Consider the following 23,802-nt stretch of genomic DNA (forward strand, 5'->3'; position numbering starts at 1 on the left):
GTGGCTTGCTGCGAGAATTCAATGTAAGATAATCATCTTAATTTGCAATTTGTATCCATCCACAGCAGAACGTGTGTCGCTTCTCCTCCATATTTTTCTGCAAAGCACAAGCCATTTGTTTTTCCCCATTGGTAGAATTATTACACGCTCCGTGCTGCCAAAAATAGATTCAATGCAACAAACTCTTAATCCTCTTGAGAGGATTGCGACGCTCTCCAACTTCAACAGGTGGTCTTGTAAAAGATATCACTTTTCCAGGATCCGGACTCTGCTGTGCCACTTATGCTGATTGTCTCAGCTCGGGACATAAATCCTCGCACAAGGCTCAGGAAACTGGCAGGTTGGGTTGTGTCCGATTGATTCATATTAAAGGACGTCTCTTTCGCAGGAAATAGACCAGACCAGTGGGATGGCGGAGTTGAGGGAAACCTGATTTGAGATGTTTTTCTCCATCTCTTCGAGGCCACCTGAAGAAACCCAAGAGGCAGCTCTTTTTGAATAAGTCAAAAAAGTCAACAGATAATACCTTGTTCGAGAGTTTTTTCTTCTTCTCCCAACTAAAGATAAGAGAGGACATGCTCGGTTAGGAGGTTACCACAGCGGCTGTGTTTGTCACTCCGGTGAGCTCTGCCTCTCCTTTTGCTGCCTGTAATGGAAAGCAGCAGGAGGTCCGGCCTGGCTCAGAGGGGCAGCGGCAGTGTTTTTCTATCACTCTGTCAAACCCAGTGATGAAAAGGAGCAGGAGCAGACCAGGAGGTAAAGCACAGGGAGGGCGGTGGCAGCAAAAGGAAAAACCCATCAGGGAATTTGGTGTAAATGCACGATCGCTTTTGAGTAAGACTGATTGCTTTGCAGAATAAACCTGCACAGACCTGGTCCTTTCTCAAGATGCAACCTTAAAATCTTCATTTTTAAATGAAAAACAGACTTAATAAGGCATAGGGATAATAATAAAGGGATAGTTCACCCAAAAACTAAAATTCCCTCATTATCTACTCACCGCTATGCTGATGGAGGAGTGGGTGAAGTGTTTAAGTCCACTAAACACTTTTGGAGTTTCAGGGGTAAACAGCGTTGCAGCAGAATCCAATACAATTAAAGTAAATGGTGAATAATTCTTTAAACGTAAAAAACAAACATAAAATGCCTCTATTCAAATTTGACTCGAAGCAGCGTCATATACACCATGTTTTTGGCCTAAATGTCCTCTGATATCCTCCTCTGGAGCCGTGTTCATACGTGGATCACAGCGGACATTTAGGCTAAAAACATGGTGGAAATGACGCTGCTTCGAGTCGAATTTGAATGTCGGGGCTTACGGACACTTGGATCATACCACAGCAGCAGTATGGAGGCATGTTATGCTGTTTTTTCTGTTGTTCTTTTACGTTTGAAGAACCATTTACTTCAATTGTATTTGGCTGCAATGCTGTTTACTCCTGAAACTCCAGAAGTGTTTTGTGGACTCAAAACACTCCATCGGCATTGTCGTGAGTTGATAATTATTAAATTTGAATTTTGGGGTGAACTATCCCTTCAAAGACATGCACCAAAATAAATCCGGAGTGATTCTGTGCATGCTGCAAGCTGGGTGGTGTTTGCTTTTTTTTTTTTTAATGAAAAACACATCCTTAAAAAGGGCCTTAATGAAAATGTGTGAGTGTGGGCCAGTGGCCAGCAGACTACATGGCTGGCGAGGAGCTCCTCCCACCTCCTCGGGTGCTCTCTCCCCTGCATGCTTGCTGCAGCAGAGGCAGGACTCCTCAGCTCCACCTCTGCACACACACACACACACTCACACACACACACACAGTACAGCAGCAGCAGCAGGAGGAAGCTCCGGAGGAGGCAGTGGCAGCAGCAGCGTGCTAGTGTTGCCCGGCAGGAGGAGAAAGGATCCCCGCAGCAGAAGCAGCAGCCGCAGCGGTCTCCTGGGTCATTAACCTGCCGCTGTAGGTGGAAGACAGGCGGATTTATACGTTTGCCTGCGGGACTCTGCAGTAACAGCAGCTACTGTACAGTTGTGCTGTTTATTTATTTATTTATTTGGTCTTTTTGTGTGGAGGGGACCGGTTTGTGTTGCCAGGGAAGAGAAGGTCCGAGCAGGTAAGCGGTTACTCACATAACCTTCTTCAGCATTGGTGACACTGGTGTTTTCCTTGTTTACCATGTAGATACACATGTGTTAATGGTTCAGGTTGAGACAAGTTCTTACATTTGACATGTTTTATTTACGAGTCGTGTGATAAAAATAACAACGTTGCCAGTTTGTCCACAAATTAATTTCTGCTTTAGTCAAATATCCAGTTATGAAATATCTCATAGATAAATAAAAGTCTCAAGCTGAAACATGTGGGGGGTGGTTTGTTTTATCCAAATATTTTATTTCTTTAGGTGGAAGTTTTGATATGTTGTATTCAAGGTTTATGTTATTGTTTATTTTGGCGGAAATTTCTACTGGACAGAAACAGGTTGAGCACCCCCTGAATGAATGGGCTGTGTGAGTGGGGCAAGCGTGACAAATGTTGCTCGTAAAGAGAATTTGTATTCAGCGTGCGTGTGTGCGTGTGTGTCGGTGTGTGTGTGTGACCTGCTTATCAGAGCGTGATGTGGATGGACTAAAGGTCTGTCTCATTATTTTCACTATGTATTTTCCTCCATGGTCATTCAATGAAATCAATGTGGTCTTTCTTTTGGCATGGGCACAGCTAATGTGGTAGTAATAATAGTTAATACTAATAATAATAGTAGCTCTGAAGTATTAACCACCAGGTGACCTGTGCTTCCTCAAAGCTGTGCCACTTGTAGCATGGGTGGTGGTTGGTGGTGGGTCACATGTGTCTGCTGGTGCTGGGTGCTCGCTCCTGCAGAAAGATTCAGACAAAGTGCAGTTTTGCCAGCTGTCCAGTGTCGATAAGCCCTCGGACCTTAAACTTCATTAACCCCTCTTGGTCACCACGTCTGCGGGCCATGTAATCTGTTACCATCCAGTCTATACCATTGCCTCCTGACTGCAGGCAGCTCCAGGCAAGTCCCTAGAGTCTCCAGACTCAGGGTATTGCCTCATGCTTAGAGTCCTTCAGATTAGGATAGTGGATTTTTAATCCCCCAGCCAATCTGGACAGGTTTTTGAGACATCTAGTGGCCGAGCAGCTGTGTATATGAGCAGATGTAATTGGAACACGTGACCTTGAAATTCACTCTTTATTAGGTGACCAGAAAATGTCCACCGTCAACTTCTGCTCCCTCTCATCTTATTTTCCTCGCCCTCTGACTTCTAGCAAGCTCATGAGGTATTTTTCATCTGCGTTTTATTTTGAAGGGGCTTGAATATTTTTTTGCCATATCGCTGAACTTTTGCTGCTTGTGTGTGTGTTTTTACGAGAGGAAGTTAGAAATACTGGACCTTGAGCTTGAGGAGGTGTGGGGAATGTAGACAGCAGGGTCTATCTCTGTTCAAACAAGCAGGGCTGAACACGTCAACAACAGCTAGAATAACCTAAACTGAGGCACAGCTTCGGAGTCTTGTCTGGAGAAGAGAGACAGACGGAGCACAAATATGTTGGACATCTCAGCTCAGCCTCTGTGGAACATCAGAGACTAAACTGTCCCAGTTCAAGGACTAAACTATGTGCGCGGTAACTTAATAAACTCACCACAGCAGAGCTCTCTCTCTCTCTCTGTGTGTGCTTTGTTGTTGCCTGATCATCACAATCCCCCCGAGACACGTCCCTGACTGCCAGTCAGTCTGCTCTCTTAAGCAGTCGGCCCAGTAGCCAAATGATCTGCGTGATCTCCCTTCAGTCATCACTTCATATGACTCATGCACGATGCCTTGAGATGTGAGGCAAGGCTCAGCTTCCTCTGTTGTCGCAGGAACGGTTAAACAAACAGCTAAACTGAGGGTGCTTTCCTGCACAAACTGAGTCAGACAGAACAAAGAAATATGTAAACATGCATTATCTTCACCAGCAGGAAACCTCTTCATTCCTATAGGATTAGTGGATGGCAAGGTTGTTCTAGTGGAGCCATGAATTACCAAGTCTCAAGGATTCCTTATCTATTGTTCTGGTATTCAATAAACAAATATAAGATTTAGAGATTCTTTGTGAAAGCATCTTGTATTTTATCATATCGTATGAATGCCTAATGTAATAGGAATATTACGGCTGCATACGTAGACCCATTTTAATTGTCTTGGGGGAGTATTTTTTTCCCACCTGTCTCCTGTGTTTTTCTGCGAGATAATGAGTGTAGATAGGGAGCTAATGTCGCTGCGTCTCATTGCAGCACCTTGTTGAGAAGCAATTAAAGCTGTGTAAAGAACATAAAGAGGGACACCCAGATGCAAGGAAACAAATGATCCCTCTGAAATGTTGTTGATCTTCTCACCATCGGTCCAGTTAAACAGGACACAAAGAGGCAGAGGAAGGAGGTGTGTGTGAGGGACAGTTTGTTTGTGAGAGAGCGAGGACACACATGTGGAGTGTGTGTGTGTGTGTGTGTGTAAGGGGGAAGGGAGGTTGTAGTGGGTGTGAGATTCACCCTGGTGAGACTTAAGACATTCCTGGCATTCCGACCTCCAGGATGCTTGAGGCTCCTCTGTCTTCCTCCAGTGAGTCGGGGGCTGCAGAAGACTCTGGAGGGCTTTTATGTCACCGGGCTCACACCGACAGACCCTTTGGTTGAACAGAAACCACATACCCTCTAATTTAGGAGGCCATGGGAACAAGTAGCAAAGCACACAGCGGCTCTTCTTAAGTTACATCCGCAGACGACACTTAAATCCTAACGGAGGTTTTCTATGAGCTTGGAGACACTTGTCAGCTGGGACTCTGTCATCACTGCCTTAACTATTTCAAGTACACATTTGGACTGGTTTATTAACTAAAGTATTACACAGAAAACCACAAATTAAAAATCACAAATCATAGCGTAGAACTTATCATTTTTTTTGTAGCTATGGCAACATTAGGCCAGGGATTGCTGTGGTACTAAAGAGTCAGGAGCCTCTAATGACTAAATAAACAGTGACAATGCAGACTGTGTTTAATATGATTTAAACCCAACCCCCTTAATAAGGTTAGGTCAAATACACAAAAATAAAAATAGTAATGTTATTTGTAATGTGTGGAAGAAGAAATGATGGGATAGATTCTTTAGACAAATCATAGTAGGATTATGATACATCCTTTCGACAAAAAAGCAATTACAGAGACTTAAGGAGATTAATTCTCTTAACACTGTACCTCATTCTTCTTTCTCTCTCTTTTGCATAGTGCTGTGTGTTCAACGCCTGGTGACGTTCCACCCTCTGCAACCCAGCCATGAGAGTTCATCCCATATCTGACAGATCCTTCCACACCCACTTCTGACACAACCGGATTTAGTAAACCAAAGATGTCAGCGTGCAGCGACTTTGCAGAACACGTGTGGAAACCCGGCTCTTGTAAGAACTGCTTCCACCCACTTAGTGCGCACAAGACTGTCCGCGTCCTGGGTGGCAGCGCGCCGGTCGCCTGTTTGAAGAGCAGCCTGGGAGGCGATGAAGAAACTGGAGTAACGACGCCCTCACCCTACAGCAAGCCAACCATCGCTGTCAAACCCACTATGATGAGCCTTGACACCAACGAGTCAACTGATGTCAACATGAACATAGAGCAGGTAAATGTCTCTTTCCTGTATCAAATCATAGCGTTTTATCCTGCCTGGGTATCTCTCTGTTTTTAATGTGTGCTCATGTTTATGTGTGACAGGAGAACACAAAGAGCCCAGTTGAGCGTTTGGGATTGAAGAAGCTCTTTGACCTGTCGTCTCTTTATATCGATAGTAATGGCTGCAACAAGGCCCGTAGAGATGCAGTTCAGAGTCCTGAAACCAAGATGGACTACAACAACTCCTTTACTTTTTCTCCCTTGTCCCCCAATATCCTGCCGAAAGACTCCATGATCATCGGCAATATCTTTGTAACTCAGGAGGAGGGAAGAGGTTCTCAGAGTTTAAAGAAAAATACCAATGGAGACAACCGAAAGCAGCAGAGTATTCCGTCTGGTATAAGAACCAAGAGCACTTACAACGGAAGTACTGTGACTACCAGGGACGCCCGTCAGGGGTCTGTGGAGATCCGTTCACCAGTGGACTTTGTCCCTACCAGTCCTACCACAGTTTATAGCAATGGTACAATCAGTGGGAGTACTACTCCTGTTACCACTAAGACTGCCAGCACTTGTACCACTTTCCCAAACTTGACTTTAAGCGTGGACACCCCAAGATACAGCCCCCCTTCAACCCTCCACTCTGTTCCCATCCTGTCAAAGCAGACCAGCCTATCGGACTCATCTTGTTCTTATCGCAGTAGTACAGATTCACTTCCTGGGGCAGAGGGGTCGGGAGGAAGACATGTCAGGCCAGGGAGCCCCCAAAGTCCACAAGCCACGAGTAGCCCACAATCACCTCCCAACTCTGCCAATGGTCAGACAAACTCAGAACCCATTTATGCAGAGAGCACCAAGAAAAAGCGCAGGCCGCAAGGAAATGGGCTGCAACCACAACCCGAGTCCCCAAATCAAAGTAAGAAACTGTCCTGCTCTGAGCCTGAGCTTTCAGGAGAGAGTCATCGGGCCACCATCACTGTAATGGCTGCTCACACCGAGGAGAACAACAGGACTTTTTACCTGAGCAGCCCAGATTCAGCCGTCAGCACCCAGTGCCACTTTAGCCCCACAGCACGTAAAGATCCCAGCAGCCCAGCCTTCCGCTGGCCCAGTCCCAGCCACAGTGCGCCCTCTCTGGTCACAGAAGCCAGCCTCAGCCCCACTCTCCATCCCAAGCCTCAGTCTAGTCCACCAATTCCACCAAAGAGAACCAACCGCTCCCCCAAACTGGGCACCTCTAGCCTCTCATCATCCATGTCCTCTCCTTACCCCTTCCCTGAACTCCCACGTCTAGGCACCTCCAGCCTCTCATCGTCCATCTCCTCTCCCGTCCCTCTCCCTGAGCTTCCCATGCTTTTCCTCGTCTCTGCTAGAGAGGGCCACTTCAAGGTTCATACAGAGCACAGTGCTGCATCCGAACGCTGGCACAAGCCGCACCACCACAATTCTGGCTGGAACTGCTGCATTAAGGAAGAAGAGGAGGATGAGGAGAGAGAGCGGAAAGAGGGTGAGAAGAAGAAGCTGGCCAGCAATCTGAGTACAACCTCTCGGGTGACAGACCTGGTCAATGGTGCCGCTGTCTGGAAGGAGTCCAGGGACTGGAAGGCCCACAGCAGCCCCCCTCCGATGACAGAGCCAGGCACGGCCCCCCCAACTCCCCCCAACAATGGTGCCTGTCAGGGGGAGGCTGGAGGCATCGATGCAGAGGAGGAGGGCAAGCATAACGGGAGCATGCCAGCCAAGCAACCGTTGCATGGCAGCTCTGATGAGCTGCTGGCCCCCGGGAAGGAAATTGCCAATAATGAGCCCAATCCACCTCCTCCCCCACCGAAGAAACTGCACAGGTAAGAATAACAAAGAACTTTTTGTTTGGCCTTTAAACGTCCAATTGTTACCCCTCAATTAGGATAGAATGTGATGCCTGTAACTGGGTCAGACTACTTTGCGATTAAATAGTTAAATAATTGTCTATTTTTATGAATTTTCTTCGGTTAATCATGTTGTCAGATGTCAGAGGTATTGACAAAATGCCAATTGAAAGTTAGCAGAGCTCAAGTTGTTATGCTGTAACATGGACAATCGGATCAATAGACACAAAACTGCTCTTAAATGAAGCTGTGAACACGATAATTTTATATAGATAAAGGACTAGTGATTAATAATCATATATCAGTGTTATTCAGCTTCCTCAGGTTAAATGTTTAAGTAAATCCTAAATGCTGTTTTACTTAAAAATCTTGTTTATATGTAATTTTCAGCCCATTATACATTCCTCCTCATGCCGCCTGTGGTGAATAAAGGCAGAGCAGAAAATGCTGCAGTTATTTTAAGGAAGAGTTGGTCTTAAATATTGTTTACCATACGGAAGCTGTGTAAAAGAAAGAGTAGCGGTAATAGAGGTTTAATTACACACCAGCACACCAGGCACTTGCTGTAAGATGAATGCTATGCATTTATCAAACCTGAACTTCAACCCATTACACGCCAGTAGTTGCGTGCATGTCATCAGGTTTTCTACCTATGTCTTGCATAAATTGATGTGACTATAATTCAGCCATGACACTGTGGTTTCATTATATTACATAATTTAGCACTTACAAGATGCACTTAGTTTAAAAGCATAAATTAATTGTGCTCTCTCTAGAGACTATATATATAAATACACATATACATTCATATTTATAATACAATTCTGGTGCTTCTTATGTAAAATAATCATGTTTTCCCAGTGATGGTGCATGTACACACATCTCACTGCAGGCATTTGTGTGACTCTCAATGTGCCTTCTCCTTTCATAGCATCATTATTCAGCCTTGAATCAGCCTCCATTCTCGCGCCTTGTGATCATTCAAACTGCTCAGGCGTACTGCTCAATGCACGCCTTGTTCTATTCATGCTCGTGATGTGACTTCTTCGATTCTAATTAACAGGAAAAATGGGTCTGTCAAATAGTCCCCTTCTGTGTCACGCTACTGTAAATTTGTTTTGGCTGCAGCACGATAGACAGAAAAAAACTGGCCTTGTTCCATTCTTATTGTCACACTGGGACAAATCTGTCATGAGCAGGTGTTCAGATGCATCTTTGGCCAAAATAGTTTTCACATTTGCTCTGTCGAACATGACTGTGCTTCTTGATGTTCACACATTGTTGTTGGAATACATGTGTCCTGTTACTTTTTGGGCTTAGTAATTAATTCCATCACTTACAGAATCTGCAGAATAATAGATTTTCATATTTATTAAGACCTTATGACAATGACTTACTCTCCACAAGGCTTCTAGCCTGCATAGATGTTTATTAGCAACAGCATTTGCACACATGCTTTAACCTGAGTCTGCAGGAGGCTAAGAATATGCACTCTGTCTGAGTCAGCTACTCAAAGTAGAAAGAGAGAAGAGGCCTTGTGTTGCATCAAATGATCTCCTCAGAATAAACTTTGCTTTGTCTGGGACGGGGGGGGTTGATGAGGTGTAATACACGACTGTGACTTCCTCAAGACAAGCAGATGTCTGGAGCTGCTGGAGTCAGCAAAAGCTGAGTGGGAGCGTTTTTACTATCAAAAACACAGATTGCACCGATCACGTTTCACTGGCCGTTATGTTTGTGGTAATTCTAGTAAGGAGCCATCTCTCCTGTTATGACATTGCCGACATTCTGCGCTGATAAAAATACACCTTGTTGAGACACATGTGGGAACACGCCTGGAGCCAGTCGGCGACAGTTGTGGCTCTCTGGTGTTCCAAGTTTATCAGCGGGTTTATTTTTTTTCATCAACAAGTTTCCCTGGGCACCAGACGTGTACTGGAGTGCTGCAGGGAAACAGAATCTAAATATCATCTGCATAGAAACCAAAAGTTCAAAAGAAGATTTCTTCATGGTTAAAAAGAGGCTTTTGTGTGGGACGAAAGGGAAAACACATGCAAACGTGTACGTGCACCCTGTGAGGCAGCATTTTAAAATGTGCTGAATCATTTAGAAGCCACAGATGGTTCGCCTCCCACAGTCTTTGATCACATCAAATGTTCCTCTCTTATTCCTTTTTAACAGGTCAACATACCGATCATGTGACGGGTTGACTGAAGGCTACATCCACACTAATATTTTATTGTTGTAAACCGCATCACGTTTGCTAGGTTCACGTCTGGTATCCACTCTAGCCTGGAGTTTTCTAGCCTTCAAAGACTTTTGGAAACGCTGATGCAATGTGCATATTTGTTTCCTGATTGGTTCTTAAGCTAATGCTTAGTTTTAGTAACAGTGCCACAAAGAAATCTCTGCAACTACAGCAACTACGCAACATACTGCAGCACAGAGGATCGACTTCCTGTTTACTTCAGCATGCACATGACCAGTGTATGAGTATGGTCATGTGCCATGGACAGAGATTATTTGTGACACAAGGCTAAGACGCTCGTCTGCACAAAGATCGTTTTCGTCTTTAAACCTGTATTAAATTGAAAATGGATTAGTGTGAATGTAGCCTAAGAGACTTGTGTGTGTTTGTGTTTGTGTGTCTGTGACATGCATGAGTGTGTGAGTGAGTCCTCTTTAACAGGGAAGGCGTGTTGATTGGTCAGTAAAGGTTGCCAAAGGGAGGGGCTTTAGCGAACAGATTGTTGCCCCTGGCAACTTCCAAACTGTCCCAGTCTGGCAAGCGGCTGCCACCAGTAGAAGTAGAATTCATAGATCAGTCATGTGGATTTGATTCCATTGATTGTGGCTCGGGCGTGAACTGCCTTGTTCTCCCTCTTGTTATCTCTAAACTACTGTTCCAAGACAAGCGGCCCCTCCCTCCACAGAGCCACCCTGGTTCGCTCTCCGCAGCAGAGCCGACAGCCTCTCGCTGCCATCTGACCGACCTGAGGCTGCTCTGAGGTGAATTTGCGGGTCAACGATTGAATGAACGCCACATGTGAGATGTGGGTGCTTTAATTTTGTGCATCTAATTGGCGCTGTTACTTTTCCTGCTGAGACAGACTTTAAATACACATATGACTCGTGAACAACCAGGGTTGTGTTACTACACATGGCGAGGCTTTAGAGAGCCAGTGGTCTGATCCAGGGGGCAGTCCGTTGCCCGCCAGCTCGACAAGGACCCTCTGCCTTTCCAGGATGAGGTAGGCACCGGACGGCAACTTCTTTTCCTAACGTCGCTAAAGATCAAGGAGACATCAGTCATTAGACTTGCAAAGGAAAATGGTGACACTCTTGCTCACAGAGGAAAGCGGGGTCAAAGTTTGAGTGTGTCGCAGAGGGATCGTATTTAACTACACTGCCTTCATAGGTAAGAAGAGGCCTCACACCTCTACCAGCCAGCACCCAGATGTGCCTTTAGAATGGTGCAGTGACAAACAGCATGTGGTCAGTTTGTTGCTAGTTTTATATTTCCACTCGCTTTTTGCTCTTCCACGCTTCTAATCCTTTCATGCCTAAGTTATCTTAGTCTATCCATCTTTTCATTTAATTTATCCCAAACTCAAATTATGGTGCTGAAATAGATTAAGGGAGAGAAGCAATGGGTTGCAATAACTCAGAGAAGGGGGCAGCAGACAGAGAAGAAGATAACAAGGCTGCAGCAGGTTGCGAGAGATAAAAATAATCGGTGTCAAACATTAATGGATCTTTGGTTTATGGAGCTATACAGCCATTGCAACTATCCTTCAGTTCTTGGAAAGAAACAATGGATGTCTTTCTTCTCGGCTTGGATAACATGTACAGTACAATGCAATCTAATATAACAGCCCTGCAAGAAATATCACCTCAGTGAGTTCTTGTATAATATGAAAGGAACATTTACATCAGTTTCTCTCTGACTCAGCAAAAACGTGATATTTTAAAGGTGAACAGAGGTTGTGTGAGTTGCATGTCTGTTGCAGAGGATTGCATTACATTGTACTGCTCATGAAACCACCTCCTGTGTGTGACGGAGTCAAATCTGAGTCAGCCCGCTCTCCGGTGTAACTCCACCCCAGTGTAACAGTCTGACTTGTTAATGTGTTGGGTGGGATCAGGTCGGTGTTGGATTTCATGGCCCTTAATGCTGTGTAAGCAGCTTTGATTCTGACCTGTCTCAACATAATACAGCCCCAGAAAGCAAATGTTTGTTTGTAAAGCTGTTCTTTTCCGAGGCACAAATTGGGCTCAGACATTTTCCAGAGTTTGCCTTTTTTAGCAAATGCAGCAGGAATTGTCTGGGGGATAAAAACAGAAAAATGTGCGCAACATTCAGGCAAGAGATGGTGTCTGGGTAGAGCGCGGAGGAGGCAGAGAGTTGATGACGTGTAAGAAACTTATTCGGGGACTGTCAGGAAAAAGTTCCAGAAACTGTCCCAAGCAAGTGACTGGGATGTTTGCGTTCTCACTTACAGCCCCTTTAGAAAATTTCAGGAAAATGCAAGTGCACGTCTGAAAGCAGGATCAGTGTGTGAGGCCGGGGGTTAACGGACCCTGTATTTACCATGGAGACGGCTCTAAATAAGAGTCAAGAAGTAACAAACCTGCTCCACAACAACAGTTTGCGTCTCGTTTAGCTGTAGCCCCAGTCTGATCCCGTTTTTAAAAAACTGCCCCGGCTCCTGTCACACAGCTTTATTATTACCCACACACACAGTCAGAATAGCCCACGCGTCAGCGGATCCCTGTGCGTTACTTACTGTAGCATGACTGTTTACATTCTAAATCTGGGTCACTGTTGTTGCCGGGCTGATTGCAGAATACAAACCTCGTCTGACGGGGTTGTGTCACGTCGAGTTTGTTTTAATGACGGACATCATTTAATCTATTCTGTGGAAACGGCCAATCAAGATGTTTATGAATGGATGTTTAGGCTACAGCCTGGTGATCTTAACACAGGGATTAAATGATGGATGGATAACGTTCCTTTTACCCTCCGCCAACGAGGTTATGTTTTCACCCCTGTTCGTTTGTTTGTGAGCAAGATTACACAAAAACAACTGACCAGATTTCCGTGAAACTTGGTGAAGGGATGTGGTAAACTTAGGGAAGGACACCATTACATTTTGGTGCGGATCCGGATCAGGGAGCGAATCAGGGATGACATTTTATTCTTTAGATTGCGAGGGCATTTTCCCAGCAAACAATTCATGCATCTTGAAGAAAAATATTCAAAGGACTGATATGTGTGTGTGAAATTTGCCGCAGCTTGATTGAATTTAAGGGGGCTGTCAGGCTTCGGCTGATGTATGCCCTCTACTGAGTGCAGCTCTTGTTACTGTAAGGAGCTAAACTCATTTGTTTTAATACTGTCTATCAAGTTGTAGATAACTAGTGATCGTATTCCTGTCACCAGTAGTGAATCAATCAGTTAATCGATGGGCAGAACATTTAAACAAGTAATTTCAAGATGTCACCTCAGGCTCAAGGAAAATGTGATGGGACATTTTCACAATTTATTTTTTTACATTTATAGACCAAATAATGAATCAATTATTCAAGAGAGGTATTGTCAGATTGATTGATGATGAAAATGAATGTTTTACTAAAGGCTCTGAAGGGCGTCTATATTTGTACATGCAGTCCTAATCAGAGAGAAGGTTGTTTTTTTCTAATGCCCTGAATCAGAGGGCTCGTTCAGCAGCGCACGTCCTCCCACAGGACAAAAGCAGTTGTCCTGTGGGACGCTCCTTCACCACGGAAAAACTCATGTTTTGGACACAGATCTTGGAGATCTGGAGTGAGACGTGCACAGGTGCGTTCATTTCCATAGACTCATAAGCTCCCGCAACCCCAGTACCATTCCTCCACTGCCTCAGCATTTCCACCGCCTTTCATCACGCCGCTTTTGTCAGTAAAACGATAGCAGATCCTTTAGCTTTAGTGTCCACAGGGAATGTCCTTACCCTTTGTGTCCCTCCTGCGCTCCTCTCTCCCTCTCTCCTTTCTCCTGCTCGTCTGTTTGTTCTGCTGATTTATGGGGGGAATTGAAGTCAGGGGCCGGCAGATAAATGGTTGGCCGAGTCATTTTGTGATGGAGGAGAGGAAAGGGAGATGAAGGGACGAGACCTTGTTTCCCTGAGCCATTAGCGGGTATAATGAGACAAGTGAATGGCTGTCGCTCAGCCTAATTGGTCACCTTGGTTAGATAGTCTCCTCATGCACAGTTTGCAGGGGTAGAAGTGGCCATTGTGGTGGACATGCAGGCAAACTGAAAAGAGGACTAAAGCTTCTGCGCAGTGAAGGAAAAGAAATTGTGTTTTGGATCAAATCGAGAATATGTAACGTTTGACAGAAGAAATAACACAATTATCATCTTACAGATGAAAAGTTGAATTTCTAGAAGTAAAATACACCGTTGCTGAATTCAATGTCTCAAAGGCTAAGAGTGGCTAATGGTAGCTAGTTATTAGCAAACTATTGCAAGTTTTCATCACAAAAGTGAAGCATATTGTATCTCATTAAGGGGAATATTTCCTGCAGTTATCCTCACTCAGACTGCAGCGCTCATGTGATGTGGGAGTAATGGGAATCACAAGCTGGGAAAATCCACTTGAACGTCATCTGAAGTTGGAACAACAACTTAAAAAGTCCACAAATATTTTGGTTCCCGAGTTGCTGACGTCATTACTTATAAATCAATAAACATGATTTTACAATCAGCTCTAAACAGTAGCTTCTGATTTTGTTCTTTGCAAACTGCGGATCCATCTCTCACAAGCATCTAACAACATATATTTGACCCATACAGATGTTTTGATGATGAATGTGCATTTGTCTTGAACGATTTATTTATTTCTTTGCTCTATGTAAATAAAGGAAGGAGGTGTCGTTACAACATCCATATTTTTCCCGCATTCCAACTTCAAAGCACATGAATACACCAAATCCGTAACAATGAGTTCACATCTCAGCAGCTGTGACTCAGGAAGTGGAGCGAGTCGTCCACTAATCAGAGGGTCAGTGGTTCGACCCCCAGGTCCTAAATTCTGTGCGCCAAAGAGTCCTTTGGCAAGACACTGAACCCCAAATTGCCGGCTGTGCAGCTAGTGTGTGAGTGATGTGTGATACAGTGCTGCACAGAGATGCACTGGTTGAATGTGTGTAAAACTGTACTGCGAGTGCTCATCGAGACTAGAAAAGCAGGACCCTCTGAGGAGCATGTGAATGCACGGTTTGTCTTCAAGGCTTTAAACTCCAGGGAATCTTGGGAAATGTAGGCAAATCCAATGTGCCATTATCCTGTAATTGTCACTTGAGGATGCTGGTTGGCAAAAGTGACATTCTCTCACTTCAAGGGGAACAGTGGTATACATGTTGCAGTTTACTGTTTCAGAAAAGAGTCAATATCCGTATCTGTTAGACTCATGATATTAAGGGGATTTAGTGACGCTCGTTTGTCAGGCTAAAGTCAACACTGAATCGAGAAGTGTGTCCTCTCTAATAAGGAAGTGAGACTAATCCTAACAGTACACTGTGCTCAGTTTCTCGCACATACTAGTGACACATAGTGGAGCAGATAAGAAAACGTCAAGAGGAAGTGGAGTGGTTCCACATTTGTAAACAGATGATACACGAAAAAAAGATTCTATGGCGACAAACAAACTACAGAGTCTGGACACTTCACTTCCGCTGAAGAGTGTTGGCACACACACACACACACACACGGACAGACGGCGACACAGACGCAGAATAAATACAGACAGACTTTTGCTTTATTGCATTTTTGCTTATATCATAGTAACTGACCCCGTGTGTGTCTTTTTACAGAGTGTCAAGTAAGATGAGTGGCAGCAACATGGAGCTGGACCGCTGCAGCCAACAAGGGTCAGCAGAGAGCACTGCTTCATCACCATGGGGACTGGGCAGTGCCAGCATGCCCACAGCCTCCACTGACAATCTGACTGCTGACACTGGTAAGAACCAATCCCACTCATGTTTTGTCCCTTTGTTCCGATAACAACTCACACAGGGAGTCTAAAGTTTGAATCGTCATTGTACAAATTGGGAATCAAGGATATTATCTGATATCTACAGGTCTATTTGGGTGAGTTGCTAGGCAAAACATGGATGTCAGGCGTCGTGCTGTTCAGACGCTGTTTCATCATGTTTTATTTTGAAGGTGTACTTTGTCCAGTGTGAAACTGAGCAGCACTAAAAACAGAAATGGTGCCGCAGGGTTTTATTGCAGCTTATCTCCTCTCTTTTCCTCCCTGCAAGTGCACTCGTACAGATTGTCCTGACCCGGTGTTGATTTCTGCCCGTCGTCAAACCTGAGACGCGAGTCAGAATGACTGGCATATGTCCATAATTAGAAATTATTGTCATCCTCCACGTATCAGCTTTAAAACCTCCTTGATGCTGAGGCGCTTGTAATTGCTGTAACTTCCTGGGCCGTGTTGTTTGAAGAGATAATTATGGAGTATGATAACGAGGGAAAAAGGGCTTGGCTGCATCCTACGGAGTACTTTTTTTTTTTTTCTTCTTTACAGTTCTTCCCCCCTCTGTGAAAGCAGTTATTGAAGACCGCACCGCACAATTATCTCAGTATCTGTCTCCTCTAGTGTAATGTCAAGTTCCAACTTTAAGTCTTTAATTAACAAATGGATGATAATTGGATGGAAGATGTTTTGGGTGTCAGCTTGAACTCTGGATTGTGGAAATTTACAACTATTTGGAGGAAACAAGGTATGTGTCTGTACGAGGGTTAAGCAGTAGGCAGTGACAGAGGGGATGTTTTAAATAAATGTGATGACAGGTGAGATCACAGAGGAAAATGAAGGTGTGTGTGCTCTGTTCAGGTACGGGAAATAAACCTACGTTGAAAACTGAATATATGGTGTGAATCCACAAAGGCAACCAATAGAAAAGCTGCCAGTTTGAGTTATAAAATATGGATTTGGTCTTGTTAACTTCAGTATTTTCTTCAGTACTTCCTCTAAAACATTTTAAGTACACAAACATTGTTCCTCTTGTAAACCGGACACTGTACTTCCACTTTCGATTATCGGTTTACAGACGTGCTGATGCACTTACCTCCACCAAGGTGGTTATGTCCGTTTGCTTGTATGTTGGTTTGATTATGAGCTAAATTTGTGGAGTGTGTGGAATTCAGATTTGTTTGGTCAAAGGGCACTGTGGCCTCACAAAACATGCTTTTGGCTTCTGAAGCAGGAAATCTCAGTTCTGCCTCTAGGTCATTTCTTCAAATATTGACCAGTTGTCAAAGGTCAAATGAGCTCATATGAGTTTACTACTAAATGTAGACTGAAGCTGCACTGGCTGTCGGAGACCTACAACTGCAGGGCAATAATTTTTCTTTTTGACTTTTTTGACTAGATTCTCTGGATGCTACGCGGAGGACTTGTTCCTCTCCATTTGCCAGAAGTCCAGCAGCCTCAGCTCCAGGATCTCCTCTCCCACCCTCGCTCAGCAGCTTGAGTAACCTGCCACCACCGCTCCCGGAGAAGAAAATGGTCAACCGCACCTTGTCAGCTCCAGACAGCACAAACGGAAAGCCCTTTGTCCGAGCCTACCCACGCCTCCCATTCACTGGCTCAGAGAGCAATGTATGTCGCCCTGCAGACATTAGCTCCCGCTCCAGTCTACCGTCCAGCCCTGTTGACCCGCGGCCCATTTTCTCCTCCAACGAGTCTCTGGAGCGGTGTCACGCCCCGCTAGGCCGACCCCTGAGGTCCCGGACACTGGACGAGCCACTGAAGAGTCACGGTCGCCTGGGCGTCCACTGTCGAAGCAGCATCACCTGCTCCTCTTCCCCTCAGCTCAGCGTGCCCTTCTCCTCGTCCTCAGAACAGGGTCCGGCTTCCAATTTGGGCTCCAGCCTGCAGCTCCAGACGCTGCTCAGTAACATCGACAGCAGAGAGGGAGTGTACTCCAAACTGGGAGGCCTGTATGCAGAGTCTCTCCGGCGCTTGGCTCTAAAATGTGAGGATCACTTCACCCGCTCCCAGAGGAACCCGCTGAGGTTTGAGGAGAGCAACTGGTCACTGTTCAGACTCACGTCCAACAAGCCAAGCTGCAACGCGGGAGACGCTGTGTACTTCTCTGCTGCCTGTGCGTCAGACCCCAGCCACTCCTACGCTGTAAAGGTAATCTATCTCTATCCCTATGTTATAAATGCAAGTTTATATTGTGAACTTAATTACTGCTGCTGAGGAGGTTATGTTTTCACCCCCATCTGTTTGTTTGATAGCAGGATTACGCAAAAACTACTGAACTGATTTCCATTAAACTCTATGGAACAATAATAATATGATGGAGCAAAGAATCCATTAAAGTTTGGGACAGATCAGGACAAAGGTGCAGATCAAGGATTTTTTTTCTCTGTCGTTTTTGGAGGACTTTCTTCACCTGTTTCCCAGAGAATACTAAATGGATCTGGATGAAAAAAGACATTTTAGAATTTAGAAATAAAAATGCAGATTCAGTTGATTTAAATGTGGTTTCCTAGGGCAACTGTTGGGCCTTGGCAGAGGCATTCGCTCGACTAAGAGCTGCGTTTTAGTTAAATATATGTTTGTTGAAACCGTGCTCACTTTCAGAACTCCTTAGAGTCACATTTCTTTACCTCTTAGTCCTGTTGGATTTGGCCGCTCCTGTGGGTTACTGGTGGTAACAGCAGCTATGAGTGTAACTGTCAATTTGTTGTGCAACCAAACAAACTCATTTTGTTTGAATTAAGATTTCGGTCAATAATTTGCTCTTCTCTATCTCGCCATGAGAAGTTTTCCTTATGACACAGTAAAGTTGTTGATTACAAATATTTAAAACTGACCCACAATAAAAAAAAAAATGCACATCTTGTTCTGTAGAAGTATTTTGATGAACGACACCTTAGTGACAAATGGGTTCTTTTGCCTGGGACTGTTTGACTAGAAAAAGCCACCACCCAGTTAAACACTTTTAATGTGAAGCAGCAGCAGGAAATGCTGTGTTTGGATTTGCTGTAACTGGACACAGCTCTGACACAGTGTTAGGAAATATCAATGAGATAAGAGCAGGAATCACTGGACGTAATACATTCACCTTTTCCTGTGAATCGCGTGTGCGTAGGTTGACATTTTGAATCCCGGACAGCGATGACAAACCTGGCCTCTCCCAGTGAAAACTATTGTGTAGAGAAGTAATTGTGTAATAGCATAAAAAAAGAGGGTTTGACTACATGAAAATCTTAAGGGATTATAATTTTAAAGCTCAAGAGAAACTGAATCACGTCCATATTTTTGCACCCTCATCATTCAGTTTTTAACGATTTAATACATTTTTAGATTGAAAAGTTATTTGCAGGAGCTGCTCATCTTTGAACCCTATGATGCCTCCATGGGTGGCCGTGATTCTGAAAAGTGAGTTCAGATCAAAACAGGCAAAGGATTGTAAACAAGATTGTTGTGGGCTGGTGGTTGGTTTCAGTGCCACGTGTTTAATCATCAGTCAGAGGTTGTTGTCAAGAGAGCAACCCGTGGTTCAGCCGCGATCGTCTTCCCTGTTGTTTAGAGGAGCGATTTGCACAGCGGGTGATGTAAACTGTCTTTTTAAGCAGGGATTTGACAGTGTGAGGATAGAGCAGAGGAGGAGATTAAAAAATCGGGCCGCGATCTTGTTTGTTCTTGCGCTGCAGACGGGACGGCCCCAGTGCAGCGCAAATCTTCCGAGGCATGTAGTGTAAACAACCAGCGAGAGGAGAAGGGTGTGGATTCAGTCTCGCTGACCTTTGTCCCAAAGTCATTAGTGGTGAGCAAAGCGGCAGCGGCTTGTACGGAGTCGGTCGTGCCACAGCCCGGGTGCCCACGCTCTTGCTTAATATCTTTTAGGCCTGATTAATCTTTACATTCCAGGCAGGATTTCCATCCAGACAAACCCCTGTTGTCAAGGCCAACACACACACACACAAAATGCAGTATGAGGCCATCCTGAATATATCTGAAACCAGCATTGATTAGTGCTACACAGAATGTGTTTGTATAACTTTATCTATTGTCATGTTATCAATGTGAACATGTCGATTTTAGTCCAGTAAATATACTTTAGCATTTACCTTCGTCAAAGCTGATTGGCCACTTTATCACCACATTGTATACACATACGAGATCATATCCAAAAATACACTGGTATTTTTTGCAATAAAATTTACACATTAAATAAACCTTGTGGGTATATGCAATCGCTGGAGCTAACAGACGAACACACAGCAATGACCTGATGGATGGAGGGAATGATGAAATTCTGATGGTGGATTTTATCCTTAAAAGTTTGGGTTTTCCCGCAGCTTTAAAAGAATAACAGATTATATATATATATTTTAGACTAGTGGGTTAAAAAAGCTTTTCAGTGGAGAATTCACTTTGAATCTTCAGTGAATCGAGGACAGTGATTTCACTCGAGGTAGAGCAGGGACTGAATTGGTGCTGACCTTGGACCTTCACTAACAAGCATTTCTTTCTTGTGTTTCTTGGCTCCCCTCCCTTTCCGTCTCTCTCTGTGTGGAATTCCTCTCTCCCTCCTCCCCTCTCTCCCTTTCTTCTTTCCCTCATGCCCCTCTCTCTCCCCTCTGTGTTTATACCTCCACAGATCTGTAAGAGTCCATCCGTGGAGGCCAAACAGGGCCATCTCTACTGTCTGTCGGTGCAGCAGACCATGCCTCCCCACTTCAACCTCCAGCAGGACTGCGGACACTTCATCGCTTGTGTTCCCCAGAGCATGCTGCCCTCTGAGGAAGTGTCCCTGCGCAACGCCCCGGCTCCGTCGCCGCCTCAGCCGTCCACAGCTGCGCCGGGCCAGCAGGTAGACCGAGAGCGAGTGGTGGTCATCACTTCGGAGATCCCTCAGCAGACGGCAGCTGACTTCGCTCGAGAGTGGCAGGCGTTCCACAAAACTCAGCCGGAGGTTTACGAGCGCCGCGTGTGCTTCCTCCTCCTGCAGCTCTGCAACGGCCTGGAGCACCTGAAGGAGTACGGAGTCACACACCGCGACCTCTGCCTAGAAAACCTGCTGCTGGTGCCTCATCATCGCAGGCCCTCCCAGTTCTCCCAGCACACCCACAACAACAACAACTCCATTAATGGTTCGAGTGGTGTAGACAACCAGCGCCACCTTCCCCGGCTCCTCATCAGCAACTTCGCCAAGGCCAAGCGGCGCTCCTCCGAGGACGCTGCCTCAACCAACGTGGACCCTCGCACCAAACGCAACCACGCCAGGCTGGCACCCGAGATCGTGTCTGCAGCCCAGTACCGTAAATTTGATGAGTTCCAGACGGGCATCTTGATCTACGAGCTCCTCCACCAGCCCAACCCGTTTGAGGTGAGTCCGGCGCTTAAGGAGCAAGACTACCGCTGCGAGGAGCTGCCCCCCATCCCCCCCGTCTCCCTCTACTCCGCCGGCCTCCAGAGGCTGGCCCAGCTCCTGCTCCAACCCGACCCCATCAAACGAATCCACATTCAGGAGGCCAAGCGCATCCTGCAGAGTCTGCTCTGGGGCCCCAGGAAGGACCTGATGGAGCAGCAGCTGGACAGACAAGGGCCGGGCGGGGGCTTCGTCGACGGGTCCCGACACGAGGGCCTCCTCAACTGGCTGGACGTGAAGCGAGCGCTGCTGATGATGAAGTTCGCCGAGCGCTCGCTGGAGCCCGAGAGGAACGCGGAGCTGGAGGACTGGCTGTGCTGTCAGTACTTTTCCTCGGCTCACCCTCTGTCTCTCTGCCACACCGCTGAACTGCTCTACTCACTAAAGTAACGGCTCATTTTTTAGGACTAGAGAAGCGTGTGTACGTGGAGCCAAAGTGGTTTGAGAAAGATCAGCAATGATCAAGTTAACTTCTCGACGCTGTGGTCGGCTCCAGAAAATGGAATCCTCTGGAGATACTGTGAAAACCACCCACCCCGTTTGTGTTATTACTAAACCGACGAGAGCCAGGCCTCTTACTCACCGTCCACTCGGAACCTTTGAACAAACAGTATCCTGCCACAGACTCGACCTGACGAAGAAATGAGGTGCAGTCACAGAGAAATGGACGAAATAGCTAAAACACTCACGTACCGACTAGAATCACTGATAAATTAAACGATAGAAAAAGAAGAATGTGGACAGTTTTCATAATCCTGTAATACACTTACCAAAGTTTCATGTTTGACACTGTATTTTGTATTTATTAAACATGGATTGAGGCATTTTCACCACTGGAAACAGGCTAAAGATTCATAACCGTATTCTCTGTCAGCTGACTTTTCAAAGTTATGCTGCGTCCGGTCTCAATGTGCAGCTAATCACTTTTTATTTGCCCGACATCCTAATAAAAATATGAGGCCACTAGCAGACTGTAAGTGCTGCACCACAGATCAATGCCCGTTCCTCCGTGGATACACGATTATTAGTTGGAATGATCAAGGCTGATCTTTTCGTCAGTGTGTGTTTTGCCTCAGGCCTTGTAAGACAGCTCTGCAAAGCAAATGGACTCAGTATAAATTAATGATAATCTGTCTCAACACAAATAATTCTCATCGTCAGCGTTTGCTTCCACCGCACGGACGACGCCCGGTTTTCCTCCTCACGTTTACTTTTTGTACACATTTAAATGTTTTTGACATTTTGTCACAGTGCCTTTTTGTTCTTTGTATATGTTACAGTGACATCGGACGCCACATGTAAATACGGCCGATGGTTATTGTCTTTTTCGGTGAAACTGGCCTTTCACAGAATGCTCGAGAGACAACGTTGTACAGTTTATTTGTAGTTGCTACGAGAAGAAAACAAGCCCAGGCAAAAGCAGGTCTTAAAAAGAAAAACAGCCATGAACATGAGCAGTTAAAAAGATATTTATGATATAATTTGTTATCCTGTAGTCGTCACTGGAATTTCTGTGTTTATTTTCATATGTGGATGATCGAGTGGTTGTTTTTTCTTCTTCTGCTGTATGTCCCGTGCAGGCTGAAGAGAAAGCTTCAAGTTACGAGCTTTTTTTTTTCTTTATCTCAAACAAACAATTTTTCCTTTACGTCCAGAGTGATGTGACTTGAATCGTGACTGATATTTCTCATGTTGAAGAGAGAAAAGAAAAAGGGTCTGATCTCACAACTAATACATTATTAGTGATTTGAATTCTTTTGTGTGTGCCTCGCTTATTTGCATCTATCAATAAACTGTGCATATATTTTCTCACAGTATTATGCAGCGTTTTTGATTGTTTCTTTGCATCCATCCATTTTAATGATTGAGCTATGAATATGATATTGGTATTACCGGCTTTACATAATATTAAACCTCTATAGTTGGGTATAAACTCATCTTGACATACACTAGTGGTACAAACTGTGTCATGTCTTTGAGAGATATTTAATTGTAGAAAGGAAATGTGATGATGATAAAAATATATTGAAATAATAAAAAACAACAGAACACAAAGAAAGATAGCTGAAAAGAAAATATTAAAAACAGACCAAATCTGTTAAAAATCAGGCATTAAAAGACTTTCTTTCAAAATTGGTTCAAAGCAATACTTATTCAAACAGGTAAAGTGCTGACAAGTCTAATCTTCTCAGGTAATGAATCCCAGGTCACCCTCAGTTATCAGCCTTAGTTACCAGCCTTAGTTACCAGCCTTGACTTAGGAACAGCTGGCAAAGTGTTAGATTACAACTTAGGGAGTTAGTGTCTCCGTAATGTAACTGAGGACCAGACTGTGCTGTTAAGTTATGAAAAGAATCTTTAAATAAATCCTAAATGTTACCAGCAGCTTATGGGAGAGAGGAGGGTCTGATGGGAGTTCAGGCCCCGGAGGCTCGGGACAGAGGAAGTGTAGAGCGTTTTTTATTTTGACTAACGTGGAGAACTGACTGCAAACATAAGTCAGGGCACCTTTGTTATGTTTCCTGTGTTGCTGTTATTTTCCGGCTTAGAATTCCTTTTGCTCCAAAGCACATTATGCAGGATGGTGGCACCCAGAGAAATGTAACCCTGTAACAAGGAGTGACATCTGTGAATGTCCGAATCTGAATAGAGTCCTTTATCCAAAACTCAAGTAATTTAGAAGACTTTTAATGTGACATGGAATAAATATTTCTTATTTTAACAGCCACAAACTAATGGTGAGAGAAATCTATGAAACTTCAATCAGCCGAGTGCAGGAGAAGCATCTGCTGGAGACGGGGGGGGGGGGCACATTGCAAGGATCAGCACAACAG

The 23,802-nt window shown here is 44.8% G+C and overlaps 1 protein-coding gene across 2 annotated transcripts; it reads left to right on the forward strand.

Annotated features, from left to right (window-relative positions):
• The first annotated feature begins 1,787 nt into the window (after positions 1-1,787).
• LOC117771777 (inactive tyrosine-protein kinase PRAG1) lies at positions 1,788-22,785 on the forward strand. 2 transcript variants are annotated; one of them, XM_034602527.1, is made up of 6 exons: positions 1,788-2,106; positions 5,280-5,664; positions 5,757-7,498; positions 15,380-15,525; positions 16,949-17,718; positions 20,198-22,785. In XM_034602527.1, the coding sequence occupies exons 2-6, from the start codon at positions 5,401-5,403 to the stop codon at positions 21,356-21,358; spliced, it is 4,083 nt and encodes a 1,360-aa protein (XP_034458418.1). In that variant the 5' UTR covers positions 1,788-2,106; positions 5,280-5,400; the 3' UTR covers positions 21,359-22,785. The 2 variants fall into 2 exon arrangements, with proteins under 2 accessions (XP_034458418.1, XP_034458417.1); XM_034602526.1 differs by having other exon boundaries at positions 1,804-2,106; positions 5,326-5,664.
• The last annotated feature ends 1,017 nt before the right edge of the window (positions 22,786-23,802 follow it).

The sequence above is a fragment of the Hippoglossus hippoglossus genome, chromosome 12 (genome assembly GCF_009819705.1).
Source record: "Hippoglossus hippoglossus isolate fHipHip1 chromosome 12, fHipHip1.pri, whole genome shotgun sequence".
Taxonomy (NCBI): Eukaryota; Metazoa; Chordata; class Actinopteri; order Pleuronectiformes; family Pleuronectidae; genus Hippoglossus; species Hippoglossus hippoglossus.

Bases quoted from the DNA above. Each gene is read 5' to 3' on its own strand.
- LOC117771777 (XM_034602527.1), top strand. From the start codon at position 5,401: ATGTCAGCGTGCAGCGACTTTGCAGAACACGTGTGGAAACCCGGCTCT. The intron at 7,499-15,379 runs GTAAGAATAACA...GTCTTTTTACAG, and splicing joins CCACCGAAGAAACTGCACAG to AGTGTCAAGTAAGATGAGTG. The intron at 17,719-20,197 runs GTAATCTATCTC...ATACCTCCACAG, and splicing joins GCCACTCCTACGCTGTAAAG to ATCTGTAAGAGTCCATCCGT.